Genomic DNA, 24531 nt, shown 5'->3' on the forward strand with positions numbered 1-24531 from the left:
TTCTATGAAACTTTTGACGAGTTCTATGAGCGTTACTTCCAAAGCGGCATCTGGCTGCATCGGCTAGACTTCATGAACCGTAAGCTCGTCCGGGAAATGGAACCGATGGGGAATCTTATTGGGGAGGTGGTTTTCCATTTCGACGATCTTGTGTGCGTTTGGGTGCTGATCGTCATGGGATGGATGGTGGGTGCGGTGGGGTTTCTGGGTGAATTGTTATGGGTACGTCTGCAGCACAAGTTGGGGAAAATTTGGAAAACTTTTAAAACAGTCGTACGTTTCAAAAAATAAGTTCGCAAAAATTCGTAATAAGGCATTCTCATATTTTGCTTTTTTTAAGTATAGAACATTTAGTTTATAGTAACTTTATTTGATTTATTTCTACCACAAGTATTCTTTGTCCATGCCTCGAAACATCTAGGATTCTTGAATTCTTGATATTCGATGAATTAGATTGAACGCGAAGATTTCCGTATATTATCAACTTATTTTTGATCAGTGGAACATTTAAATATTACGAATAAAATATCCGCTAATTGTTCTGAGATGACTAATTAGATATTCTGAAACATGTAAAACGCAAGTCTTCAAGGTTTATGTCTTCATTTTTTTAAATAAACTCCAGACAGTAGGAAAATGTTAAATGCCTCCCACATTACAACCCAAAGGTATTATTGTAAGATGTTTGTCTAGCTATCAACGCTTCAGGTTAGGTGAAAAACTGTATATAGAATAACCAATGTACTGACCCGTCAGAACACATTCTGACAACTGCACTAACTGGCTTTAACGCGTCAGATGGTAGTTATATTTTTGCTTCATACCATTCTTCTTACCTTCGAGCCACAAGCCGCCGTGCCATTGGCCGGAGTGTTGAGCCTTTAAAGCGCTTTACTCGACGCTTGCCGCTTGCATGGAGCATTGCAAAACACCTTATATGAGCATTAGTCTCGCCTTAAGATACTCGTGGCCATTGGAAGGCTAATCTATGTATACGCCGTCAACCCATCCTATATGGATTGCTGCAACGCCAACGCAACGCTCGAATGCACCCTTAGGCGTTCGAGCATTTCACGAAGGACGAACATATCGATTAATGTCCGTTGGTGGCATTTATTTCGTTTGTATTCAATATGTTCAATATACCGAAATTAATCTCATTTGTACCAATACACTAGTTGGACAGAAAACGTGACTGATATTCGAAAGTAAAATGAAGTTCCTTGCTTTCTGCGATAAAGTGGATCTAATCGTGGAAAAAACAACCGGAACTAGTCACACCGGAAGCAATTCAGTTCCGAACCATTCGAACGATATCTGGAATATCCGTTGAGGATCGTTTTGTTTTAAGTTTCACAATCTCAACACAATGGCTATATCGGTTTTCTCATGAAAAACTCCTTTTTTTTTGTCAACTTTTTATTTTGCCTGTCAAAACCTGCCCTGAACAGATTCAATGAACTACAGCAGCAGTTGAATGAAAACAGAATTTCACCAGCGTGGTAGACGGTGTGATAACGAACAGTTTCTTGATACTGAAAAACAAAAACTAAACCCGGGAAGTCAATTGCGAGACTCGGTTTTTGAAGGTAGTTTGATTTTCATCCCGATACTGTTTGGTTGGGGTGGCAATTTTGTACTTTTTGTGAATGGAGTTGTTTTCCACAATGGCGACAGAGTGGGGTATTCAATATGAACCGCACGTCGGGACGGCTGGTGCTGCAACACTTGCATTCAACAATTTCTCATAAATGGTGCATACTTCAGGCACAGTGGTCGTGTTTGGGCATCTGTTTCCATTTCGATTGGTGTTTTGGGTTGTTTTTTTTTATCCCTGTTTTGTTTCTTTGTGCCGAGCCCCGACTACCAAAGGCCATGTTATTGTTTTGCTCGCTTGATGTTGGCGGTGGAGCCCACCGGGCGAACGTAAAGTACTCACAAGCCACCCTGGACCACAAATGCTGGGTGAGGGTTAGCACTCCCGGAACGTGTGGCAATAGTTTTGTAGCTCTCGATTTTTCGTATTTCGATTTGAAACCAAGGCAGACGGGAGCTGCCGGCACAGCACCGACAGCATCAGCACCGGCAGTAGCAAACATTAGAAACGCACCCGTTGAGTGATTTGGGCATCGTCATTCACGGTTTTGCCCGACAGGTCATTTATTGCACTTGTACTAAAATGCTCAACCTCCAACACTCCGGTCGGGTTGGGAAAACGATTTCGTGTGGCTGTGCGATTCGGTCCGGTGTTGAGTTGTGGCGTGGAATGTGTAAAATTAAACTGTCAGCACAAGTGCAGCAATTCGGAATGAAATGGTGATTGGTTTTTTGCTGCGCTGAGAAGAGATGCAGTTGCACATTGAAAGATTTTTAAATTAAATTTTTCTTGACGGCAAACTGTTTCGGGTAAAATATTAATATTATGCGCCATATAAGGCACAAGAGAGTGCATTTGGAGAAGCTTAGGTATAACTAAACTGTGCCAGTAATAAGTATTTATATTAATACTTAAGTATTAATACTTAAGTATAAGCATTATAATGCCAGTTATAAGTATTTATATTAAACACTCAAGAGTGAATATGTATAAAACGCTTTTAATTTAACAAATTATATTTTTAAAAGTGTACAAACATTAACAAATGAAAAAAACGTAAAAAATTTACATTTATAATTACAATTAACAAGACAACATAGCAAAACAGATAAAACGTTATTGCTTTGGGTGTTTTAAACGTGCTACACGACTTTTAATTTTCTCTCTCGGAATGCGATGCAAGCCAACTGAAGTTGGAAACAATAGTTCATAACTTCACCGTGTCAGGCAAACGGTTTAATGAGTTTCACTCCCAAAACCGTGTAAAACCGTTCGGGAAGTCGCAAACAAACTATAAAACGAATTAAAACAGCAAACTTCACCCCGTTACGGTCTCGACACACGCGCCGACTTCACCGGAACTTCACGCCAATAAGATGGTCCGGAATCTAAACAATGGTAATACGCTACTGCCTTTCTTTTGTCTGGTTCTTGTCGGAGGGTGGCCATAAAAAAGGCATGGAAATGGCCATACCATGTGCCACTCTCACACCTAATCTGGGTATCGTGCGTTTTTCATTAGATACGCATGCCGGGGGTTGGGTATTGTCGGGCCGCTTCTGGGGACGATCTAACCCGCCCGAACGGTACCAGATCGATGGCCAAAGGGCATTGAATTCTAAACACGAACAAAGCAGCACCCGCCACCCAAAAAACCAACCGGCCAAGCGGATGGTAATGAACTGTTCCCTGGAGAAGGGACTGCGTACGGGACTCGCCAGAACATAACTCATCGGCCGTTGGTAATACGGTCGGTCGGATACGGTCGGGGGTACGGGCGTTATGCTAACAGATTGATCCCATAGAAGGCCACCGGAGTTGCTGGCGGTGGTATACTGCACGGCTTAACCCGGCGTGAGGAAGGATCAATAAAATACCGAAATATACTGCCGAACGATTTTGGAAAACTGCTGACTAGCAGGGCAAGTGACTAGCGCAAGTGCGAGAGCAGAAAGGAAATACAATGCGGGCAATATACACGCACGTACGACCCGGAATCGAGGAAACCGTCTGTTTGGGTACGTGTTTATTTGGATATAAATCATTGCCGTGGTCTTGGATCGTGGACGGAGCACCGAGAGCGGGAACGGAACGGGAAGGACAGTAACTCCTTTTAATTCCGATACGTGTGCTACAGGTATCGCTGGCGGTTTTGTATGCACACATCAGCTGGTGTGATACGGCTTGAGCTTAGTGCGTCTTTTGGTGGGTACTCGATACATATTCATTGGTGCTCTGGTTCAATCGAAATGGTTCAATGAAGAGGTGAAGAACAGTTGCAGGAAATCCGGGTAACTTTAAATCGCATCTCTTGTGCTGTGTACTGGATAATTAAAATAGCTGAGCTGTATGCCATATGCTTTAATCGTTTGAAAAAAGTATACCGAAATTGAGCAATGATATAACATAACATCCATGGTAACAGAATCAGTCTCGCCAAACGTCAGGATGATGTTAACGAACACGTGAGGAAATTACATCCATTGCTTTAAACACCTTCAGAATGGTTTCGATTAATAGAGGTATTTTTCTAACTTCTGCTACGGAAACATTTTACCTGACACTAGTAACTCCATAAACTCTTCAGTATGCTTCTCTATTAGAAGTTCTTTGAAGTCCAATCCTCAACTATCAGATTATTCACTCACTATCGTTGATCATTGAGCAATTGAAGGATCGGTTTTTTTTTTATTCTCGTGTCCGAGAGAGAGATCCTTACACATGACTAATTCTTGATCCTCTGCTCTTAACTAAAAAAATTGCTTCTTTTAGACTAATGTTTGCTACTCGAGCGAGCTCAAGTCGACTGCCCGAGAGTGATCCGTTTACATTTTTTTTCTTTAACGCTAGCAGCGTGGACGCTTCACAATAATTTCATTCATTTGATAATTTTTTGAACTTATTATGTTTCGGCAAAGCTTCTTCTATGTTTCGAATTCGGTTGTAGGAAAATATAATGTCTCTTTATGCCTTGGAATTAAATTTGGGTTCTTAATACAATATTTATATATATATATTTTAATTTTGTTAGAACGGCCTGGCCGTATCGACTTATTTTACCACGTAGCCGGATAGTCAGTCCTTGCTACGAGGGATTGGTCCGGATGGAATTTGGTCCGGTCGTGTAACCGGTTCCGCTATCATCATGCCACCGGGCCGCTTCTTAATAGAATATTATCTAGACAGATAAATTAAAATCCTTTCAGCTAAAAACGATCTCATACACTAAAGTTTATTTGGAGCTATATTGCTTTGCTTTATCTGATGTAACTAATAATACATTCTTTTCCCGAGTTACAAGAATATTGCGTGCCAGAGAATTTCGCGTAACTTCGAACTCGAATTAATATTTTGTATTTATGGAACGATTTCTTCTTTATACATAACGAAGTACATTATTACAGGGTATCCCGCAGTTCTTTGACCGTTTCCCATCAATTTTTGAATCCGTCCCGAGATGTTTTGACTGCGTCTCATATATTTTTGAATTCGTTTCGTGGTTTTTTGACGGTTTCCCATATATTTTTGAATTCGTTTCGAGGTTTTTTTATTGGGGCAGTCCGGTGATGTATAGGTATCGGCGCCGGTCTTCACACGACAGAACCGGTCCAAAATCCCATCCTGATCAATTTTCTGTACACTGGACGGACTATCCGGCTACGGATAAATAGAGACAAAAAAGCCAGAAATGATAGGCCTAGGCTTCTTGAGGTTGTTGTGCCGATACACAAGAAAGCGAGATGTTGAAGGTGAATCAAGCATTGGTGATGAGCTTGACGTTAAAATCTCTGCGGATTGTTAGCACGCTAACCAAGCAGCTCATCCGCTGCGGTCGATTTTCTCTAAACATTTTTCACCTCAAAGATGAAATACGGAGCCCAACGGTTTTTCATAAATGCATTTGAACCTGTGACCTTCTCTCCCTTATCTGTGGTTCAATACAATTCCAGGATACTGTGGTTAAGCGAAAGACAATTTATTTAAAGTAGCATTCAATACTATTTGGGAAACCGTAAAAAAAAACTCGGAGCGAATTCAAAAATATCTGGGAAACCGTCAAAAAACCTCGAGACTAATTCAAAAATATGTGGGCCGCAGTCAAAAAATTGTGGGACGCATTCAAAAATTGTGGGACGCATTCAAAAATTGATGGGACGCAGCCAAAAAATCTCAGGACGGATTCAAAAATACCTAGGATGCAATCAAAACTGACAAAAAATTGTGGGATACCCTGTTTTTGATAGTATCACGTTTGTTTCCATAATTACAGTAAAACTATATTAAAATTTATGATTATAACATTGAAATATAGCTTATGTTTGGTAAATTTTGAGGTTTGTTAAATAAAAAAATCTTAATTCCACATACAAAATGGCACGAACTGTCAAAATTTTGAATTTATGTGTATCTCAAAGTCGCGTAACTCGGGAAATGATTGTATATTAAGCACCTTTTCAATCAAATGTGAAACACAACAGTGTTCAAAAATGCCTCGTGTCCTAATCGATCTATGGGCAGGAAGTATCTATCCATCGGCGATTGGTAGGAGGTGAGAAAACAAACAAACGGAATGACCCACAGCAAACGATGGTGAATCCCGCTGAACAAACAGGCCGAACGTGCCTGTTGTCCAGATTCCATCACGTGTTGCGCTCTACGAAACTTCCCAAAGTATCATCCCACCAACGAAGGGGCGCCGTTCGACAGAGGCAAGACAGAGAGGGAACACGCATGGTTTTGTTCATCTGGTAAATGATTTCAAACCACGCACGCACGCACGCAGTCTTATGCGATCCCACACGATTGTCAGGTGCACCACATATCAGCAGTCGGGGTCGAGCGGTAGCCGATCGACCAGGAGGAAAGGAGGAAACGGAACGGGCACGCATAAAAATATTTGAATTGAATCAATAATGGGTAACTGGATGGATATTCGGGCAGATGCGGAATGTGTTTCGGTGAATTGGTTTTTCCAACCGATTGACCCACCAACACACACGCCCCACACCACACGTGCCGCTGCTCTTAACCACCGTGTGATGAGGTAAAACATGAGTTATGCGCTCGAGCTGAGGGTGATGTTTTCATTGATGTGATCAAGTATAGGGCACGGATTGCAAAAGGCAGAAATTGGAAAAGATATATTTGAAACAAACCAGCGGCCGGAAATGAAACACAAACGCTGGTTGAAACATTGGAACCAGCCTATCGGCAGATAAATCACGTACCAGGATTGCAATCAATTTCGCTGAGCACGCGGCCATAGCTTAACCGGTTGCGTCGATGTTTACTTTTACGAATGGGTTCGTGGAGCTCGTTGGATCGCATCGGGTTGTGTAGTAATATTTGTACGGTTTATTCGAATATTCCTGCCGAGGGAGTGTGTGAGTACGCGTCAAAACAGGGGGAAATGTAAAAATGGTTTGCCCTTGGCTCATCTGTTGAGATGGCAAAAAAACATTTGATGAAAAGCTCAGCGAATATATTGCAAACAGTTTCAGAAATATCACGTTCGATGGTATGCATTTGTTTTATAATCAATTCTCGGTGATATACTATCGACATTAATGACAGGAATGTAAATGCACTCAATTAGTACGTAATATAGTAATGAACCCTGTCAAAAAGAAGGTTAAACAATCTGCTTCATAGAATGGAGATAAATTTGGGCTTTTCTTGCCAAGAGTTCAATTTCATCAGTGAAGAATTTATAGCTTGTAAAAAAGAAGTGAATAACTCATCCGAACCAATCCTCCGTAGCAAGGACTGACTATCCGGCTACGTGGTAAAATAAATATAGTAAGCCATAAATGGCAGACATGACCTAGTAAGTCGATACGCCAAGAAAGGAGAGAGAGAGAAAGAGAGAGATAATTAAACCACAATAGTAGCATAACACTGTATTACCTTTCACTGAGTATAATTAAATTGTATTAAAGTTTATGAAAAGCATTAAAAAATGGATAGATTTGAAATGATAATGAACAAAAAAATGTCAAAAATAAGTAATATTAAACGCTTGAATCACATATCAATAAGCTTTCAGGAAAAGCTTACTTATTCGCCTACTTTGTCAGAATTATCTTAGAAAAATGATAACAGCTCGTGGAATTGACTCCCAAATAACGTATTGAGAATTAATTGAATTTGATTCTCTTTGATTAAGGTTTGCCTTAAAAAATGTTTTTCATCGCTTCGAAGTGCCATTATGGAATTGATGGTCTTGGAAAATATAAAATAATTATATCATTACATATAAATATAATTAACTATTTTAACGATAAAAATTATCTTAACTTTAAGAGAGAATGCAGGGAACAATTTGGCTTCGATCTTCATCGTTAGATTCTGCTGCACTGATGTTGGATAGAAACGAATTCCCTTCTTGCTTGAATTGCCTCCTAAAACTTCTTGGCGCTGGGGTAACGCTTACATTTTGAACAATATCCTCAAAATAAATTACTTTACTGTTGTCTTTATAACCATCGCAAATTCAGTCATAAAGTTGTAAACTTTTAGTTGTGATAGTTATAAAGCTCGGAACGGTACTGAGTTCTCCTGTAGGTGGCAAGGAACTCTTTTGAATAATCTCTTATATTTAGCCTTTATTAATGCATACGCTATTCAAAGTCCTATTATTTATATTACATAAATTTGTTACACTAAACTTAATAATGTTACGCTAATCATACACTTTAAAACTCAAGAATGAAAAGTGTCCTATAGTTGATATTATTTAGATTTCCATTGCCATTCACAGTTGTTACGAACATTTGTTTAACAACGGAAACTAAAGCTCCGATGGTTATTCAATGTGAATTGGTTCAGCTGTCTTTGCTCTATTGAAGTTTGAAAACATGACAAAGGAAATGTGATTATGGTAACGATTTTCGTATCCCGTCGAGGAATGGTTTAATTAAATATTCAGCTTCCACTCCATAATCGACACGAATTAAATCATTTTCTCTCCGTACCGATAGCGTTGCCCGGCGAGCAGCAATTACATTTTAAATTTGAAAAATATCGTTTTTAATTCCATCAACCGTACGTCGTTACCTTCGACGATGGCGCAATGGCATGTATCCTTTCTCAGACTCTGCACAGACTCGTTCAAAACAAGCAAACAGAACGGAATGCATTTATTATGCAAAATTATTCAACCCCTAGTGTTTGCATCCGGTGCGGATGAGTTCGAATGTTGCATTGTCACGCTAAAGCGTCAGCTGGAACAGGAACGGGAGCTAGGATCCGAAAAGCAAAGTGAAAAAAAGCACACACAGCCACTCAAAGAATGTCTGCATGTTACATCTATTACATGATTCCGATTCGGTGTTGCGAAAATATGGCCAGTAGGTCAGAGGGAAACAAATGCTCGAACAAATGCTGATCCAGCAATGTCGACCAATCCCGCTCCAAGCATCCTCGATGGTGGAGCTTTTCCACCCACCATGACACAAACACAATGGAGTCGCCCGAGTTGTTGGAGCACTTTGTCGGACGGTGAGTCGTTTAGCTTGTTCCGAAGCGCAAGGTAAAAACAGGACGTGTCAAATATGTTCCAACGGACACCGGAAGGTACGCGAGGATACGATGTTTTCTTGCACCGGTAGGAACACTGTTCCCAGGGAGCATTCTTCTCGTTTGGGCCTTTCTTTTCGCACGGGAAACAAGCGTCCCCAGTGGTTGAACGTGTGTACTGCAGAAGCATCTTGTGGGCATTGAACATTTCACGAGCGTCTGTCGTCAGGGATGGTTGACAAAGCGTTGCCAAGGCAACCGGAGTGTCGGTACCGGTTGGGAGGAAATTTATGATCAAATTAATTTGATATCTCTAAAGAGTCTTCCGTATCTTACCACCGGAGTACGCTGCTATCGGAAGGAAGCTCTGGTAGTTGGGCTCTTTAGGTATTACCAATTGAATCATCGGTGCATCAGAACATTCCAACTTTTGCAGCAAGTGCAATTTTGTTGCTGCTACTACTGACGGTTAAAGGGATACCGAAAACAACCGGTACAAAAGGAAAACGCTCCGGGGAGAATTCTCAGCTTACCGGGTTTACCGACGCTTGGGAAGGTAACTATTACAGCGGGGTTAGAGCAACGGGGAAACAGAACACGGAGGAAAGTGTACATCCACTCCAAAACTAAAGAAACTTTAAATTAGTTTCCATCCAAACCCAATGGGGTCATCCTCCATTCCCAGCACCCAACTCTGCTCGTGGGTGAAGTAGGTGAAGATTCAGAAGTTTTTGTTGGACTTTTTCCTCCTGTTGGTCTTGGCTGGAATCTAGATGCAACCCATAAACCCATCCACTTTACGGCATCCTTCAGCAAAGGCAAATGAATAAAAGCGCCCGAAAAGTGGTTGGACCAACAAGTTTAGCTAATACCGCAATTAGCTACATGATTCAATTTGTCCCGGTGCTCGATTTATTTTACATTCCCTCCATTGTGCAGCTTTCGGATGTCACCCGGTGGCCGCTACTCGGTGCGTTGTATTTTTTTTCCCCGTCACCATCAATTAGTTAAATAATCAGCGAATTAAAATTAAAACTCCACCATCTCCACCGGATCGGGTGGAGCTTTTCGGCGCTAAAGTCGTTGCAATGTTTACACTGCTCGGACCGAAATGCATTCTTTAACGAGCGAGATACGAGCTTGCAAGGATAACAATCCGCGGCTTGTGGTGTGAGAATTTTGCACCCCATTGTTTCATTTTAATTAATGACACCATCGTGTCCAATGGTTTGCACATAAAAGGAGAGCTTCCCAACGTTAGGCGATGTGCGGCGGTGGCATCTTCTGCATATCAAGGACTTCGTGCGCCTTCGTGCGGCGATTCACCGCTTCGCTGCACTTTTGCCTGCGCTGGGGTCCGAGCCGGGAAAACACTCTCGCTAAGTAATGAATTCTGCACCAGATATTCGCAAAACGGGAAGCGAATAAATTAATACCATTAACGCCCCGGGACGCACGTTGAAGGGCCGTGCACTTTGGGGAATTCTGACACGTTCGTCCTGGACCAGGACTTTCGTCTTCGTTTGATATCGCTGATTTTGGGAAACGAACGAAGATACGAAAAAAAGGCAACTAAAAGGATGGCCTTTATCGTACCGTGGGCGCCTTACAATGCTTGAAATCAATTGGAGTTTGCTATGTAGCGTGGCGAATAACTGATTGGCATTTGATTGGCAATAGCGCTTCCAGCGAAATACGATCATTTCGGTGCCTCTTGGATGTCTGAACAACGTCTAAAACCGTACGCCAAATGCAGAATTTGTAGTACGAAGCAAGTGCAATCGAAATTCAATTTAATAAATTACATGACAAAATTTACATGGTGTCGTTGACTTTGCGTTAGGTGAAGCTATAATAATTGCTTCAAACTCAGTGATGTTATATTCGTTTAAAGCCTAAAAAGTTTGAAATATAATTGAATCAATGTTAAACACTTAGAAATTTCACCATTTCACCATTTCTCCATACAAAACCCCGACGTGTAAATCATCGCAAGCATTTTCTTCTGCCAGCGGAGCATTAATCCAATTAACGTGAGTGCCCTTCAAGAGCTGACGCAGCACAGATATGGTCGTTTGAAGTCATTTATATTAGCCCACAGCTAAGTGATCCAGTCAGCGCCTAATGAACTGGCTTGCTACTCGTGCATTGGGTTAGTTCCTGAAGGATCCATTTCCAACCTGCTATTCCATTTCACTGTGACGTACTAATGGGAACGGGGTGGCTAATTCTCCCTCACCACAATCCGGTGCACGAAGAAAACTCACTTTTCTTCCGCCTGTCACTAACTAAATGGCACAATCGCTAATCGGGCACGAAGGTACGTAAGAGTACGCACAGGAAAACCATATCCATCCGTTCGCTGCCAATCTCAACCCAGTGTGGCCAATTCGATTGTGTGTGTTTTGTTTCACTGAGAGCACAGTGTCAAGAGTCATTGGCTACGTTTTTTTTCCAGTTTCCGTTGATAATTATGATTGATGAATCGAACTACCGGCAAGCCTGTCTCGAGACGGGGCAAAGTAGTTCCTTCCTTACCGGTTACCGGTTTTTGCGAAAAAGCAGGCATTACCCACTTGGGGGTGGCTCTAGACTTGGGGGGGTCTTTAGCGAGGAGGGTTCAGCAAATGACCAGCAGTGACATGCGGATCGTGCCGGTAGTAGCCAATCGTGCTAAATGAACCAATTGTAACAATGAGCCGTGGCTGCAAGGTGGCCTGATCAGTGGATTTTGGTTTTTGAGAAACATGGTGCTCTCTTTACGGAGTTTGTAATATAGAATATAATATAAAAATAATACACTTTTCGATAAACATTGACAATATGTTGAGGAAAATGGGAATATTTTTTGTTTGATTTTATTTCTCTAGAAATAATAGACGCTTTACGAGCTTCGAACGTTTTTAGAACGTGAGGCATGTTACACTTGCATGTATTTCGTTAAAAATTAGGTGGTGATCTTGCATTCCCACAGTGCCGAACAAAAAAACTCTTTTGTCCAGAAAGCTGATAATTAAGTTGTCTCAATATTCGGCTTCGACCACATTTGCCACGTGGGCTGGTTGAAACACGTGGTGCTCATCTTCACGGAGGTGTTGTTCCGCTACCGGTTTAATTTCCTTCTTTATTCAGACAAAAGATTCTAGACGTACTTTATACCTCTCTGTCTTGATCACTACGCCTTGATCGTCTTGTGGTTACGACCCTACGTCATTGTACCGTAATAACCCATGTATTCCTGGTCACGGCACCACTTATTTTAGCATTAACATTCAATTTTAGAGCATTTCATGATGCTCATTATGCCACAACGAAGATGATATTGATTGGTATTTTCCTTTCTCATTTTGCCCACAGTTTGTACCATCCCATCAATCGATAGCATGCTGCAGGTGATGTGATGTGAGTGCGAACCCACAATATGAACTGTACCGCCATCAATAGTAACCAGATCGAAACAACACCAAACAATCTACCCCGGTTGATGGGGGGCATGGGAACGGCGACACCATTATCGACCAGCAGCACTCCCACCTCCCGCACGGCCAAGGCCACCATCTGCAGCGGAACGGGAGGGACGGGCGGTAGCGTGGGGACGACCGTGTTCTTCCACCGTACCACCAACAATCTGCTGGATGTGCCGCGTACGACCAACAGCTCCGAGGAGGAAAACTCACCGACGGAATTGAATACCTGCCGCAAACTAACCGAAAAGCCACCTCTGGTAAGGCAGGATTGGAATTGGTCAATTCCATTAGCGTATGGTTGTAGAAAGATCTTAAGGAACCCTCTTGTTTGTAATTGTAGGTAAAACGACTTACGATGGGTATTCTACGGACGGCTGAAGATAGCAGACCGCTCGTCCACAGTTCATCGTCTCCATCGAGCTCGTCCAGCTCGTCTCAGACCATCTCGGATGGGTACGTGAACGAAGGTATATGTGCGGATACGGCCGAAACGACCCTCTCGACGACTGTGTTTACCAGCAAGCTGTCCGGATCGAGCGCCACCTCCACGGCAGTAACAACGATGATCGCTGGAAGTAGCACCATTCGAAGTCCACTGTCATCCGGACCATCTCTAGCTGCTGGCTCGAGCGTTCTGCTCGATGCCGGAGGTCCTCGGTACAATCATACGGCAACAACCCTGCTCTACCCACCGGCTGTCCCGCTACGGAACGACAGTCTCAGCCTGAAGGAACAGCACGAACTGAAAGGAGCGCCCTGGTTCCAGGCGGGCATACCACGCGAAATTTCGCTCGAAGTCCTGTCGCGCCAAACGCCGGGTGCCTTCCTTGTGCGCCAAAGCACCACCAAACCGGGATGCTTTGCGCTGTCGCTACGTGTACCGCCACCGGCACCGAAGGTGGCACACTATCTAATTCTAAGGACGATACGGGGGTACAAAATAAAGGTGCGTCTAGGTCTAATCTGACCGTTCCCGGGTGGTTTGGCTCATTTAACGCGGTCGTTTGTTCTTCTCGTTGCAGGGTTTTACGAAAGAGTTTACCTCCCTAAGGGCACTGATAACGCATCATTCGGTGATGCCAGAGCTGCTGCCCGTTCCGCTCGCACTACCAAGACCACCGCAGATCGTCCACCGGCAGGAAGATCCGGAAACATACGGTTCGCTGAACGACTTCCAGAACATGATTACCGAGTGATAGAGATCGGGGAGATGTTTCTTTCTGCCCGCTTGTACGGTTCTACTTGCATTAACTCACACCACACCGAGGGAATGAAGCGATATGTTTTTTTGGATTTATTCGTTTCGTTCTACATCAACGCTCTATCAGCCACGAAAAGAAACATTCAAACATTTCTGGCTATCTTTTTTGGAGATTGTTTTTGTTTCTAGTTTCTGAGCATGCTTTGAACGCACTACACCCGATCCGGAACTAGTAGTGAGTAAGTTACGGCAGTAAATTGTCTGATTTAGCTAGAATTTTAATATTTTCTTGCACTATTCTCCCTCAAAACGAATAAAAAAAGCGAATCATTTTCTGGAACTTTCGAAACTTTATAGAATAGGATAGGAATTCTGTCAATTGTGAATTTGAAACTAATTGGAGACCGTGTGTGAATCGGTTTAAACCATACAAAATTAAACCCTAGTCAAAAGCAGCTCGAAGAACACGATTGAACGCTTCCGGACAGGTTGAAAGTGATAGTAACGCGAATGGCGTAAAATGCAGCTAGAGTAAAGGTGGTGTAAAATGAAGCACTAACATTAAGGGACAAGCAGTTTACGCTAATACATCGAGACAAGGTTGATGCGGAATTCTCCCGCAATTGTAGACAAATATTACCGACATAATGAAGGAAAAACAGTTAAGCGTTACAGCAATATAACATAATAACAAGTTTGATAGTGAAGTAAGAAGTGAAAAAGACGACACAGAGGAAAAGATTGAATATGTGAATTAAAATACCAAAAAAGGCTTAACTGCGTACCAGTTATGGGAGAATGAGTGCATTATTTAAATATGTATTTTTAATTGTACGATGGTAGAGATTAATGAGATATGCTCGTAGCACGGGATTGGAAAACGACCGCCCTCGTTATTAAGCTTTGGGCTTCTGGGCATGGCATGGCAGAGGCAAAGGTATAGCAAAGATTTTATAATGTTTAAATTTCTTCTTTCACACAAAACGCACGCACATACGGGCGTACTTATTGTCAATCACCTTCGTTGTTACGGACACGCATGCGACTAGCATCGCTCATAGGATCATAGTTTGAGCTGTAGGTTTTTTTTAAAAGCCAAGCATGTGTAGGGGATTTTTTCTTCCTTCTAGCCAATGGAAGGTACTAGAGAAGGAAAGATTCCACTATTCTGCCGCGTAATGCTTTTTTTGTGTGATTTTTTGTTCGTTTTGTTTTCATCTTTTACCGCGTGAGCTTCTAAAAAACATAATTCTATTCAATTGTATACGAAGAATAACGTTTCTTCCGGAAGACTTTACTGTTTGCACACACCGGTGCAGATATTTAGGATGACTTGTTTTAAATTTACGAACGTTTGCAAACAGCTGCTATTAAATGCCTCAAACTAAGGGAGTGCAATCCATTTAGCGCTTTTTTGTTAACCTAATCTTCGTTTGTTGTTCAGTTGACAGCAATGTTTCGTTCAATTAAATACATTTCGTTGGAACACACGTAGCTAGCATCATTGAGCGTAATAGCGTAACAGCTGAACGATTTGCAGGTAGCAGGTAATCACACAGAAGCTTTACTAAATTCTTGCTATAGAAGCCTTCTATTCTTCGTATATCCTCTCTGGCCCTTCTACAGTTGTGCAAAAACACACACACACACACCCACAAACGAAATCTTTGTATGGATCTTAAATAAAACAAAAACCAGCCATAATCAAAATAAACTAATAGTATAAACCATGTGCTGACCGTGCCGTCACCGATCGTCTGTTTATGGTACACAGGTGCCCCTTTACAGTCTTTGCAGCGATAGCTGATTGGAACGCTACGGAACGAAATAAACTTATATGTACAGCACGTCTAGAAAGAAACATGGATCATTGCATTGCGAGGAAAGAAACATTGATTGGCAATACATTTCCTAACGAGTGAAAGCAACAGTATTCATTCGATATCAAACTATGGTTCGATTTAGAGCAAGATCTTCCTAAAGCTAAAGGCATGGCTCGCACTATACTATAGAGTGAAGGTTCTTGAATTAAGAAAGAGCTGCACCAACATACAGAAAAAACATGCGCAATGTACTCTTAGAACCTACAATATGCTACAATAACCAAACTGCAGCCAAGTGCTTATAGTAGTGTTGCAGTGACACAGCACACCATTAGTTGCACCAAATTTGCACGATAAGCAAACGTGTTGACGAATAATCACCAAATGGAAATAAAAATAATAACCTGAATTCCTAATTATTGTCGCTCACACTCAAATCCTCAACCCGTAAGCGTAGTGTACGCTAATATCGAATCTGGCTCTGTTTTCATTTGCTTAAGTCGAATATGTTTATCCCTTTCCACGAGAGCAACGCATACCAGTGATACGAAAATCTGGGAAAACTGTTCGACCGCTGCACGCTTACGATTGTTTCGTTTCATCGTCCCCTATGTCGGCGAGTTGTTTCCAACTAAGCAAATCGTTTAATAGTGCCTCCATAATTGGATTTGGTCCAAGACTTTTCACCTGCAAATCGATAATCAAACATTAGCGATACGGGTTGTTATTTTTGTTGTTGTTGCTCTGGTTCTTTAAACTGTGCCACGACACATATTGCATTCCGCATTTCTCCCTTACCTCTTTGCGAGCCTCTTTGTCGAGTGCGTCAAGTACGTCACGAGTATACTGAAAACTGCCCAACTTTTCCAGCAACGAAATGCAATACCTCTTGACCTCTACATCGCGCGTTCGTTGGCGTAAAATATCTGTATGCAACGGAGGGAAAGGGGACGGAATAAATTATTCGTTTCAGGTAATGAACAGCCACGAACACCAGCACCATATCGGTAGAGGGTTTATTTGGCAGAGTACCAAACTTTTCCACCACCGACATTTAATACTCACGTAAAACTTGCTTATCGTACTTTTGCGTCTGTACCGCGTGAATGATCGGGAAGCTAAATTTTCCCTCCGTTAAATCCTCACAGTAGCTTTTGTTTTCTGAGTACTCCTTCATGCTAAGGTTGCAATAGTCGTCCCGTATTTGGAAGTACAGGCCCAGTATTGCCGTAAGTTTGTTGAAATCTGTTCGATTGTCACTGAACAGCTGCATCAGCCGGATTGCAAGCATGAACAGTCCGCCCGTCTTACGAATCGTCATCTGCTTGTATTCGGACTCGGTGGGACAGGCGAAATTGTCGCGCCAGTAGATTTCCATACCCTGGCCCCGGTGCAGCTCCAGCAACTGCTCCGTGTAGACGAGGGTCGCGTCCGGATGACCGAGCTGCTGCACCTTTTCCAGGGCCAAAAATAGGACATAATTGGCCGCATTAATGGTGCTCGCTACGCCGTAGATTTTGTGCGCCACCGGGATACCTCTGCGGAGGATAGAATTGTCTTCGATATCGTCGATGCTGGAAATAGAACATCGAGAAAACATCGAACGGGGGACACCAGTTGGGATTGGGTGGGGAGTGGATTAGACGGGATGGAAAGATACAAGACACAGTATATTAGTATGATTGTGAAGCTTAACTGTGAAGCATGCGGTGCGGTAGGATGCCATTTGCTTCAACATAAACAAACAACATGCTGACAGTGCTGGTCCTCATCAACCGCACTTTAGTGGCGTAAACAATTCTCCCCGCGGCACGAACAAGCAGCGTACGGATATGAGTCAGCATGACGAACGGTACTTACAGCAGACTAGAATTGTGCAGCATTTGGACTATCTCACTTATCGCGGCCAGTTTGTCGTTGGGAATGGATAGCCAATGGTTTATCGCTAGCGCTAGTTTCGAGCGAACCTGCTTGCCAGGAATTTGCTGGATGTATGAGAACGGTTGCAGCAATGTCTGATGATAAACACAGAAAACAAAGAACACATTAGCCGTTTTGTTCTTACGGGAAAGGGGCATTCTTAGCCAGAAGCCAATTCGAAAGCCACATTCACCTCATCCTGTTCTTTTTGAGATGATTTATCACGACACTTGTCCAGAATTTCGTTGAATTCATTCATATTGAACGACGACATTGTTGATCTCAAGGATACCACACACAACACGGGTCTGTAATTGCACGCGTGTAAACGCTTTTTTTACGATCGACCTCCACACGCCAAGGTGTTGCTTCCGATACTAGGTGCTGTGCCAGTTTAAAATCACGCTACTAGAGTTTCTCCGATCGATAACTGCTGCACACTCGCGCACTCCGTTCGCATACCGAGCGAATCCTTCCCTGCGGTCTGCAGTAGTCCGCAGTGGAGATAATTTAGTTTTTTTTCTTCCGATCGGGTCGATAATTTTTCTTCTCAAACTTGATGGCTGACTGTGCTGCAATCCAGATTGTCAAATACTAATTCCACTTACTCATAAACATACTTTGTAGTAATTGATGTAGTTTGATACGCTCTACTTTGTTAGTTTAACAGGCATTTTCATAAAGTTTTGATAATACTTGTACAAAACACCTGAACAAATGTTTGTTTTGATTAACAGCCATATTGATTTGACAGTAGTACTGTCACTTGTGTATCTATATCATCTAGCTCAAGACTCGAATAGATTGTTTCAAATATTTAATTTTTAATTTATGGTGAATTGATGTTTAAAACTAAACTGTTAAATCGACATCATTAATATTTCGTCTATTAATCACCGCAATGTAATTGCCGAAGCGATTGCACTGTCGATTTTTAAAAACTCGCTTTCAAATAGCCCTTTCTGAAGGGAGGTTTGTTGTCATTGAGCATGCCTTCAGTAACGTGCGCTGAAATAATTGCCGACGACGTGTCAGGGGAAGTGTTTTCGAATGTTGTTTTTCTTGAACGTAAACGTGAGAACGATCGTATTCGCGCCAGGTCTTCCGAAATATTTCCCTAATAGTTCCGTTTAAACTAAGCAATACCGTAATGGCTGCGATGCACGCTCATCCCGGACATCCTGGAGGTTCGCGGATGGCTGGCCCACCGCCCCTAGCACCGTGGTCTCCCGACAAGAAGCACAGCGACCGCGAGCGATGGGTTTGCATCTATCCTGCGTACATCAATCGTAAGAAAACAAGACAGGAAGGTCGCCGAATCCCAAAACAGTGCTGCGTGGATGATCCATCACCGCAGGAAATACGAGATGTACTACAGGCATTGAACATGAACGTGCTGGTGGAGTTGAAACAGTATCCGCGAGAGCGTAGCAGGGTATGTCCGGATAGACAAATAAAGGGACTGTTAAAAAAAGTATGCCTTTCTTCCAGGAACTGCAATGCCGAGGCCGAATTCGTGTACAGCTTCGTAGCGACGATGGCACACCATTAAACTCGGAATATGCCTCAAGGGACAGTTTACTGATGCATCTAGGTAAGACTATACCGATGTTGAAAAGTAGACAGTCGAAAGCACCCGAACAATCGCAGGCCGCTGCATCCTCCAGTGCTGGACATTCGCAAAAGAAGGGCAAAGGAAAACGTCGATAAACAATACAGGCAAGTGAGGTAGATGAGCTAGCGCAAAATAAATTGCGCTGAATGTGTAATGGCAGGGCAATAAATGAAAAAAACTCGTCAGCTTGAATTGTGATCGCATGTATTTTATAATACTACGAAAGTGAAAGAGAAAATTAATTTTATTCCATTGAGATCTTTTTTTTAAATGCCCGGTCTGAGCGGTCTAAACCTCCTCCGCATCGGTGGTGGAGATGCCATAACAAAATTCTTTACTTGGTACGCCTATAAAGAAGCATTAAGATTCATTAGAACCATTCAAAGCGAAAGTTGCGCTCACAATCGTAACGTACCCTTGGAAGTGGACCACAATCTTTCGTAAAGTTTCTCCGTCTGCCCAAACAGGGCCGTCGTCTTCTGGCAGGTGCAACGAAGCCCGGTTGAGCGACCAATTCATCTTCCTCATTATTCGTTGATGTTGCATCCGCAGCTTCATCGTCACGCTTTACTCTTGTTTCCTCGGATTGACCTACCGCAAACGGAAAGTCATGATAGAACGGAGAGTGTATTAAATTTCAAAATTAATCACCTTTTTCGAAGTAGTCCAAAGGTAGACATTGCGGATTGTAATCATCCTCTGCATTAGTGGCAGCATCTGTGTCGTCCGTTGCACTTTTGGTCGGTAGTCCACATCCGACATTGAGCCAAAGCACCGTCACAAGCGAAAAGGTAAGTAATACGCGATTGAAACCCATCTCGTTTCTATGCACCCCGTAGGTTAAGCAACAACGAGCTAGAACTTGTATCATCAGGCTCATTTTATACCCGTTAATACGTGTAATCTAAAACGTGCTTCCGATTAGCCGTCTGTTTATCAATCTGTTGGGTACCGTTTGGGTTGCACTTCTTCCGGTATGTTGTTAGAATGTTATCTGGACTTAATAGGACGTGTCTTTGAGAAAGTTTTAGCCAGGTCGACCTATTTTTAATTAGATTCGAATAAATGAATTCCTCTATATTGTTAAGTTACTGCAGAAGAATACCCACAGCACATCATTTGTTCTTTGTGGACAGGTGCATACCGCTTCGGGTGAGATAACTAGCTTTTACAACTATTAAAAATAATGTTCAGCAAAGTTTATTAATTGTTGTGTTACATAAAGCATTCCGAAGATAAAACACAAGAACACGAAGAGTTAGTGGACTTTCTTTTGTATTTGTGTGCCAGTAACTGCAGACTTTTATTTCTTAATTATAAAAATTAATCATAACACTAGGGAGCCATAACATGCTTAAAGTTTAAAGTCCACATTATAGGACTTCAGCAGCATTTTATCGTATAATATTATACATTTTCATGAGTGCTTCCTTAACACATCCCTAATCAACTGTTTTATGTTCTACTCGTATGAGAAGGATCCACAATTTCATGCTTTTCCATGGGATTCTTGCTGGTTGGCCGTGTCACAGACACGACACTTTCACTCGTGCCTTTTACCGTCATCGTGCTGGTGAACTGCGCCGGATCTTCAGTCTTCAGTTTGGTGTCTTCGACACGTTTAGAGGCAAAGTTGGAGAACAAGATCTTATGAAATCCAACTCTTCCAGGGGTGTCTTTCTCTATCGGCTGTTGTGCTCGCCGTCCGAACCGTGCCCGGGTGGTTCGTTTCTGTGGCATCTGGATGAAGAGGTCGTACACCAGTCCGAGCTGTTCACTGTTGGCCTTAATCAGATCGATACATTTGGCGTCTAAACAGAAAGACAAGAGACAACATTTTAAAACCATACGGTCGGGAACGGATGACGGATTGCTTACGTTCAGTCGGATCCTGACTACATTCACAGATACACTCTTCACCACAGTAGAACCCATTGCACGTTGGACAGAAGCTGCACAGATCTCGGCAAGACCGCTGTTGATCGAGGAAGTGTGCACTGCTGTCGTTGAAATCGGGCGCATAAATGGATGCCGATGTGACCACTGCAAAGTACAGAAGATCATGTTAAATGGTTTCTCATTTCACGAAACTTTCACGATGGTTCACTTACCGTCCACATGTACCGACCCTAAGAGTAGTACAGCCGTTCCGACTAGTGCGAGAAACAAACGCTGTCGCTGTTGGTGCATTGTGATCGTTCGTTGGTTGTGGAGTAAATGATCAACCGGCACAATTTCCTCACGTTCGGCGTGCCGTTTTTCCGCGGAACTTATCACCGTTGCCGCTTGGAATGTTTAGACTTGCAAACCGAGGGTACTTACTGGGTAGAAGGTTTATACTTTTTGTTTTGACCAACTCAAACTTTTCCACCAAGTGCGACCTATTAAAAATATGCACAGCTGAATAGAGTCAAGGTTGCAAAAGAGAACAACACACTATCAGCTGCAACCATTCTCGCTTGGCTGTTGTAAAAACGTTCTTACCTGGTGGTAACATTCCGAAGCTGACTAGATGTGGACCCGGCAGGGCTTTCTAAAAGACAAACGCTTTCTTTGTACCGGTGTTTTATATTAACATGTGGTAACGTCGAACGTGGGGTGGTTTGAATACAGCGATAAATTTTGGACTAAAGGGTGAATGCCGTTGTGAAATTGGTTCCCCCTCCTCGTATTTGGTTCTACGACGCCATATCTGTGCGTGTGTAGAGCGCCGAAGAAAACATCGTCCGGTGTCATTATAATAACGTGACCAGCCCACCGGTGCAAGGTGAGTCTATTCAGGCTGCACGATTGTCAGTTCCTACTCGTATAGCTTGATATTATGGCGGCGTTTTCATTGTCCTTCCATGCAATCGCGTATGCTACTATGATTGTCTTAGCTGTTACGTATTAGGAAGCTTTTATTTGTTATAATTCTAATAAGTTATCTTAAGCATAACTTATGATTAGTTATTAAATTAAACGGAAGGTACCACAAGCTCTATTGTCAGAAAATTAACAAGTTGATCTTTCTTTTTCAAATTTTCTTGCCATAAAGTTGACGCTTGACACCACTGATCCACCTGCTTACAGTATTTTTCTGTACTTAAACTCATTGCCATTTATGATTGCCATGTATTTTTCACATAACCCAACTATATCCCAACCATAACATCAAGAAATAGTGATGGAAATTAGATCAGGCCATAAGAAGAAACAGACGCATCTGTAGACAGTCCTTAAGGTAGATCTCACCGATTACAGTCTGTACAGGACAAGTTATTACAATATGTATGCATTGCAATCAGATATTAGTTAGAAAAATTTGAACGAAAATTTGAATAAATGAAAAGAATAATAATAATAGATAAAACAATACGGTCGTTCTTGAAGAAATAAAAAAAAAATAGATATACGGCCTGGCCGTTCTACCGATAATAAAAAAGGAGAATAATAATAAATCAAAGAATACAAAAAAGAATATTCAACAAAGTAGAAATTAAACACGATAATGAGTTAAATCAATTTAGCTTTTTGAGGAAGTACATCACGGACAAACTGAAAGTCATAAATCTTGTATGACTGGATCTCAGCAGATCGTGAAGCCTGTAGTATGCACGATTCCCTGAACAATGCGTCTTCGGATTTCACTAATGATGTCGTTGCCTTAAGCAACGACCGTCCCAAGATAGCAGAACTTCCACTTCGAAGTTGTCGCCATCGACTGATACGCTGCCTCCCAATTGGGTCCTATCACGGACTGAACCTCCACCAGGCAGGTATTTCGTCTTCGTCATATTAATTCTTAATCCAATTCTTGCTGCTTCGCGTTTGAGTTTGGTGTACGCCTCGCACACCTTCCCTATCTCTTGTCAATGATGTCAATGCCATCCGCGAAGCCAATAAATTTGAGAGATCTGTAGAATACCGTGCCACGGATGTCATTGTCTAAGCTCGCGCTTCGTATGACACCTTCCAAGGCGAGATTGAAGAGTATGTAGACTCTACTAATATTTAAAGAATTTTTGCTTATTACTGACCATAAGGTAAATGAATTTTATTGAAATGTATCAAAAACACACTGACTGTGAAAAAAGTGAAATAAAAATGCGTGTAGATAGATACATTCCTTATAATAAGTTAAGTTAACATTTTGGTTCAATTCATTTACGGAGCAGCAGCTTTGTTTGCGAGACGATTGCGCTCTCGTTGCACCTTGTTACGTTTTTTCGCGATCATCAATGCAAGCTTATCCCTCAACAATGCCCTGTTTTCCGCCGGGTTGAGGAAAATGCCCACTCGTTCCATGTGTTTCATGCCGGGTTTTCTGGAGCGGTATCGATTGGTTGGTTTTGTGGCCGGTATCCGTTCGACGCTATGATTGAAAACGAGCTTATCGCCATCGGGATCATTCACCACTACGCTGTACTTAAGCTCTGGAAGAAGAATACACAGTTGAATGAAGAAAAAAGCCCACGTTTGAAGCGGATACTCACTATTCCTATCACAGCTGATCACGTGTGGTTTGATGTTGCAATTTTGATGCGCATCGTCTTCAACAGCTTGCGCACTGCAGATGATCAGTGCTGGAAGCAAAAAAAGGGGAGCAAAATATGAATCTGACGCATTCTTAGTAACGCTGCTGAGCGGGCCAATTTTCACCTACCGATGGAGAAAGCCAACAGGCACTTTCTCCCAAGATGCGAACACATCGTTCCTTGTTGTTGTGAAAGCCGCTGACTTGGTGGTATCACTTTGCTGACTGTTTCCGTTCCGCCTCCGGTAGTGAAATGGAGTCGGTTTCGCTGAGAGAGGCACATTTACTCGGTGCGCCAGCGCTAGTTAGCTAGGCTTTAAAGAAAGTGCGAACCGCCCCGTGAAGGTTGTTTGGCTGACCTTTAGAAACGGTAGCCGTACCGTCCTCTCGGGCCCGTTCAGAACCGGCAAACTTTGTCATGTTTACCAGCAGGACACAAACGCAACATCCTACTACGCGTTGTTGTTTGAGAAAACAACATGCCTCTAGCGTTTTTCGCGATTGTTTTGGTGCAAACCCATACCCATTTGGACGGCAGGTGTAGGTATAGCGTAAATAAAATTAAATGAAACGGAAATTTAATGTTTGTTTCGGTGGTTAGTTTATGTTTAGCTTTTCTAGCATGGGGCAAGGACCGGAGGAACAAAACACGCCTTTTCTGTTAACGTGTCTCTAAAAATGAATAATGAAAATTCAAATTTATTCTTTTACTTTACAGATATATTGGTTTTACCATATTGTCTGATGATTTTCCAAATAAATAGAACACATTCAATATATTCGACATTTCGTTTATCTTAGACGTAATTTAAATGTATGATACTTTATATGCCAAATTGAAATAAAAATAACTGTTTGTTTCCAATTTTAGTAT

At 42.2% G+C, this 24531-nt stretch overlaps 5 protein-coding genes across 6 annotated transcripts in view; 2 read left to right on the forward strand and 3 right to left on the reverse strand.

The window, feature by feature from the left end:
- Positions 1-13778, forward strand: part of LOC128301076 (EGFR adapter protein-like) — a 48544-nt gene extending 34766 nt beyond the window's left edge. The window contains exons 2-4 of the mRNA XM_053037391.1: positions 12473-12839; positions 12923-13528; positions 13605-13778. Of these exons, the coding sequence (XP_052893351.1) occupies positions 12537-12839; positions 12923-13528; positions 13605-13778 (1083 nt within the window). The 5' untranslated portion in view covers positions 12473-12536. The remainder of the gene's footprint in view (positions 1-12472; positions 12840-12922; positions 13529-13604) is intronic.
- Positions 13779-13877: 99 nt separating this feature from the next.
- On the reverse strand, positions 13878-18170 carry LOC128301077 (terpene synthase). 2 transcript variants are annotated; one of them, XM_053037393.1, is made up of 5 exons: positions 17720-18170; positions 17467-17621; positions 16672-17144; positions 16405-16532; positions 13878-16293 (listed from the first exon to the last, which is right to left on the reverse strand). In XM_053037393.1, the coding sequence occupies exons 1-5, from the start codon at positions 17798-17800 to the stop codon at positions 16189-16191; spliced, it is 942 nt and encodes a 313-aa protein (XP_052893353.1). In that variant the 5' UTR covers positions 17801-18170; the 3' UTR covers positions 13878-16188. The 2 variants fall into 2 exon arrangements, with proteins under 2 accessions (XP_052893353.1, XP_052893352.1); XM_053037392.1 differs by having other exon boundaries at positions 16672-17180.
- Positions 18171-18551: 381 nt separating this feature from the next.
- On the forward strand, positions 18552-19312 carry LOC128303657 (signal recognition particle 19 kDa protein). Its single transcript, XM_053040695.1, has 2 exons — positions 18552-18961; positions 19018-19312. The coding sequence occupies exons 1-2, from the start codon at positions 18677-18679 to the stop codon at positions 19234-19236; spliced, it is 504 nt and encodes a 167-aa protein (XP_052896655.1). The 5' UTR covers positions 18552-18676; the 3' UTR covers positions 19237-19312.
- A 117-nt stretch (positions 19313-19429) lies between these two features.
- LOC128302828 (uncharacterized) lies at positions 19430-19958 on the reverse strand. Its single transcript, XM_053039676.1, has 3 exons — positions 19793-19958; positions 19544-19732; positions 19430-19488 (listed from the first exon to the last, which is right to left on the reverse strand). The coding sequence occupies exons 1-3, from the start codon at positions 19956-19958 to the stop codon at positions 19430-19432; spliced, it is 414 nt and encodes a 137-aa protein (XP_052895636.1).
- Positions 19959-20596: 638 nt separating this feature from the next.
- LOC128302830 (uncharacterized) lies at positions 20597-21331 on the reverse strand. Its single transcript, XM_053039677.1, has 3 exons — positions 21253-21331; positions 21020-21184; positions 20597-20952 (listed from the first exon to the last, which is right to left on the reverse strand). The coding sequence occupies exons 1-3, from the start codon at positions 21329-21331 to the stop codon at positions 20597-20599; spliced, it is 600 nt and encodes a 199-aa protein (XP_052895637.1).
- Between the last annotated feature and the right edge of the window lie 3200 nt (positions 21332-24531).

The sequence above is a fragment of the Anopheles moucheti genome, chromosome 3 (genome assembly GCF_943734755.1).
Source record: "Anopheles moucheti chromosome 3, idAnoMoucSN_F20_07, whole genome shotgun sequence".
Lineage (NCBI taxonomy): Eukaryota > Metazoa > Arthropoda > Insecta > Diptera > Culicidae > Anopheles > Anopheles moucheti.

What these genes read in the sequence shown, in the direction of transcription:
- LOC128301077 (XM_053037392.1), bottom strand. Translation starts at nt 17,800, where the DNA reads ATGTCGTCGTTCAATATGAATGAATTCAACGAAATTCTGGACAAGTGT. An exon ending in CTCAAAAAGAACAGGATGAG is followed by an intron (nt 17,622 to 17,719) that starts GTGAATGTGGCT and finishes GTTTATCATCAG; the next exon opens with ACATTGCTGCAACCGTTCTC. An exon ending in CTGCACAATTCTAGTCTGCT is followed by an intron (nt 17,181 to 17,466) that starts GTAAGTACCGTT and finishes TTCTATTTCCAG; the next exon opens with CATCGACGATATCGAAGACA.
- LOC128303657 (XM_053040695.1), top strand. Translation starts at nt 18,677, where the DNA reads ATGGCTGCGATGCACGCTCATCCCGGACATCCTGGAGGTTCGCGGATG. An exon ending in ATCCGCGAGAGCGTAGCAGG is followed by an intron (nt 18,962 to 19,017) that starts GTATGTCCGGAT and finishes CCTTTCTTCCAG; the next exon opens with GAACTGCAATGCCGAGGCCG.
- LOC128302828 (XM_053039676.1), bottom strand. Translation starts at nt 19,958, where the DNA reads ATGGGTTTCAATCGCGTATTACTTACCTTTTCGCTTGTGACGGTGCTT. An exon ending in TTTGGACTACTTCGAAAAAG is followed by an intron (nt 19,733 to 19,792) that starts GTGATTAATTTT and finishes CGTTTGCGGTAG; the next exon opens with GTCAATCCGAGGAAACAAGA. An exon ending in TCCAAGGGTACGTTACGATT is followed by an intron (nt 19,489 to 19,543) that starts GTGAGCGCAACT and finishes GCTTCTTTATAG; the next exon opens with GCGTACCAAGTAAAGAATTT.
- LOC128302830 (XM_053039677.1), bottom strand. Translation starts at nt 21,331, where the DNA reads ATGCACCAACAGCGACAGCGTTTGTTTCTCGCACTAGTCGGAACGGCT. An exon ending in AGGGTCGGTACATGTGGACG is followed by an intron (nt 21,185 to 21,252) that starts GTAAGTGAACCA and finishes TGTACTTTGCAG; the next exon opens with TGGTCACATCGGCATCCATT. An exon ending in TAGTCAGGATCCGACTGAAC is followed by an intron (nt 20,953 to 21,019) that starts GTAAGCAATCCG and finishes CTTTCTGTTTAG; the next exon opens with ACGCCAAATGTATCGATCTG.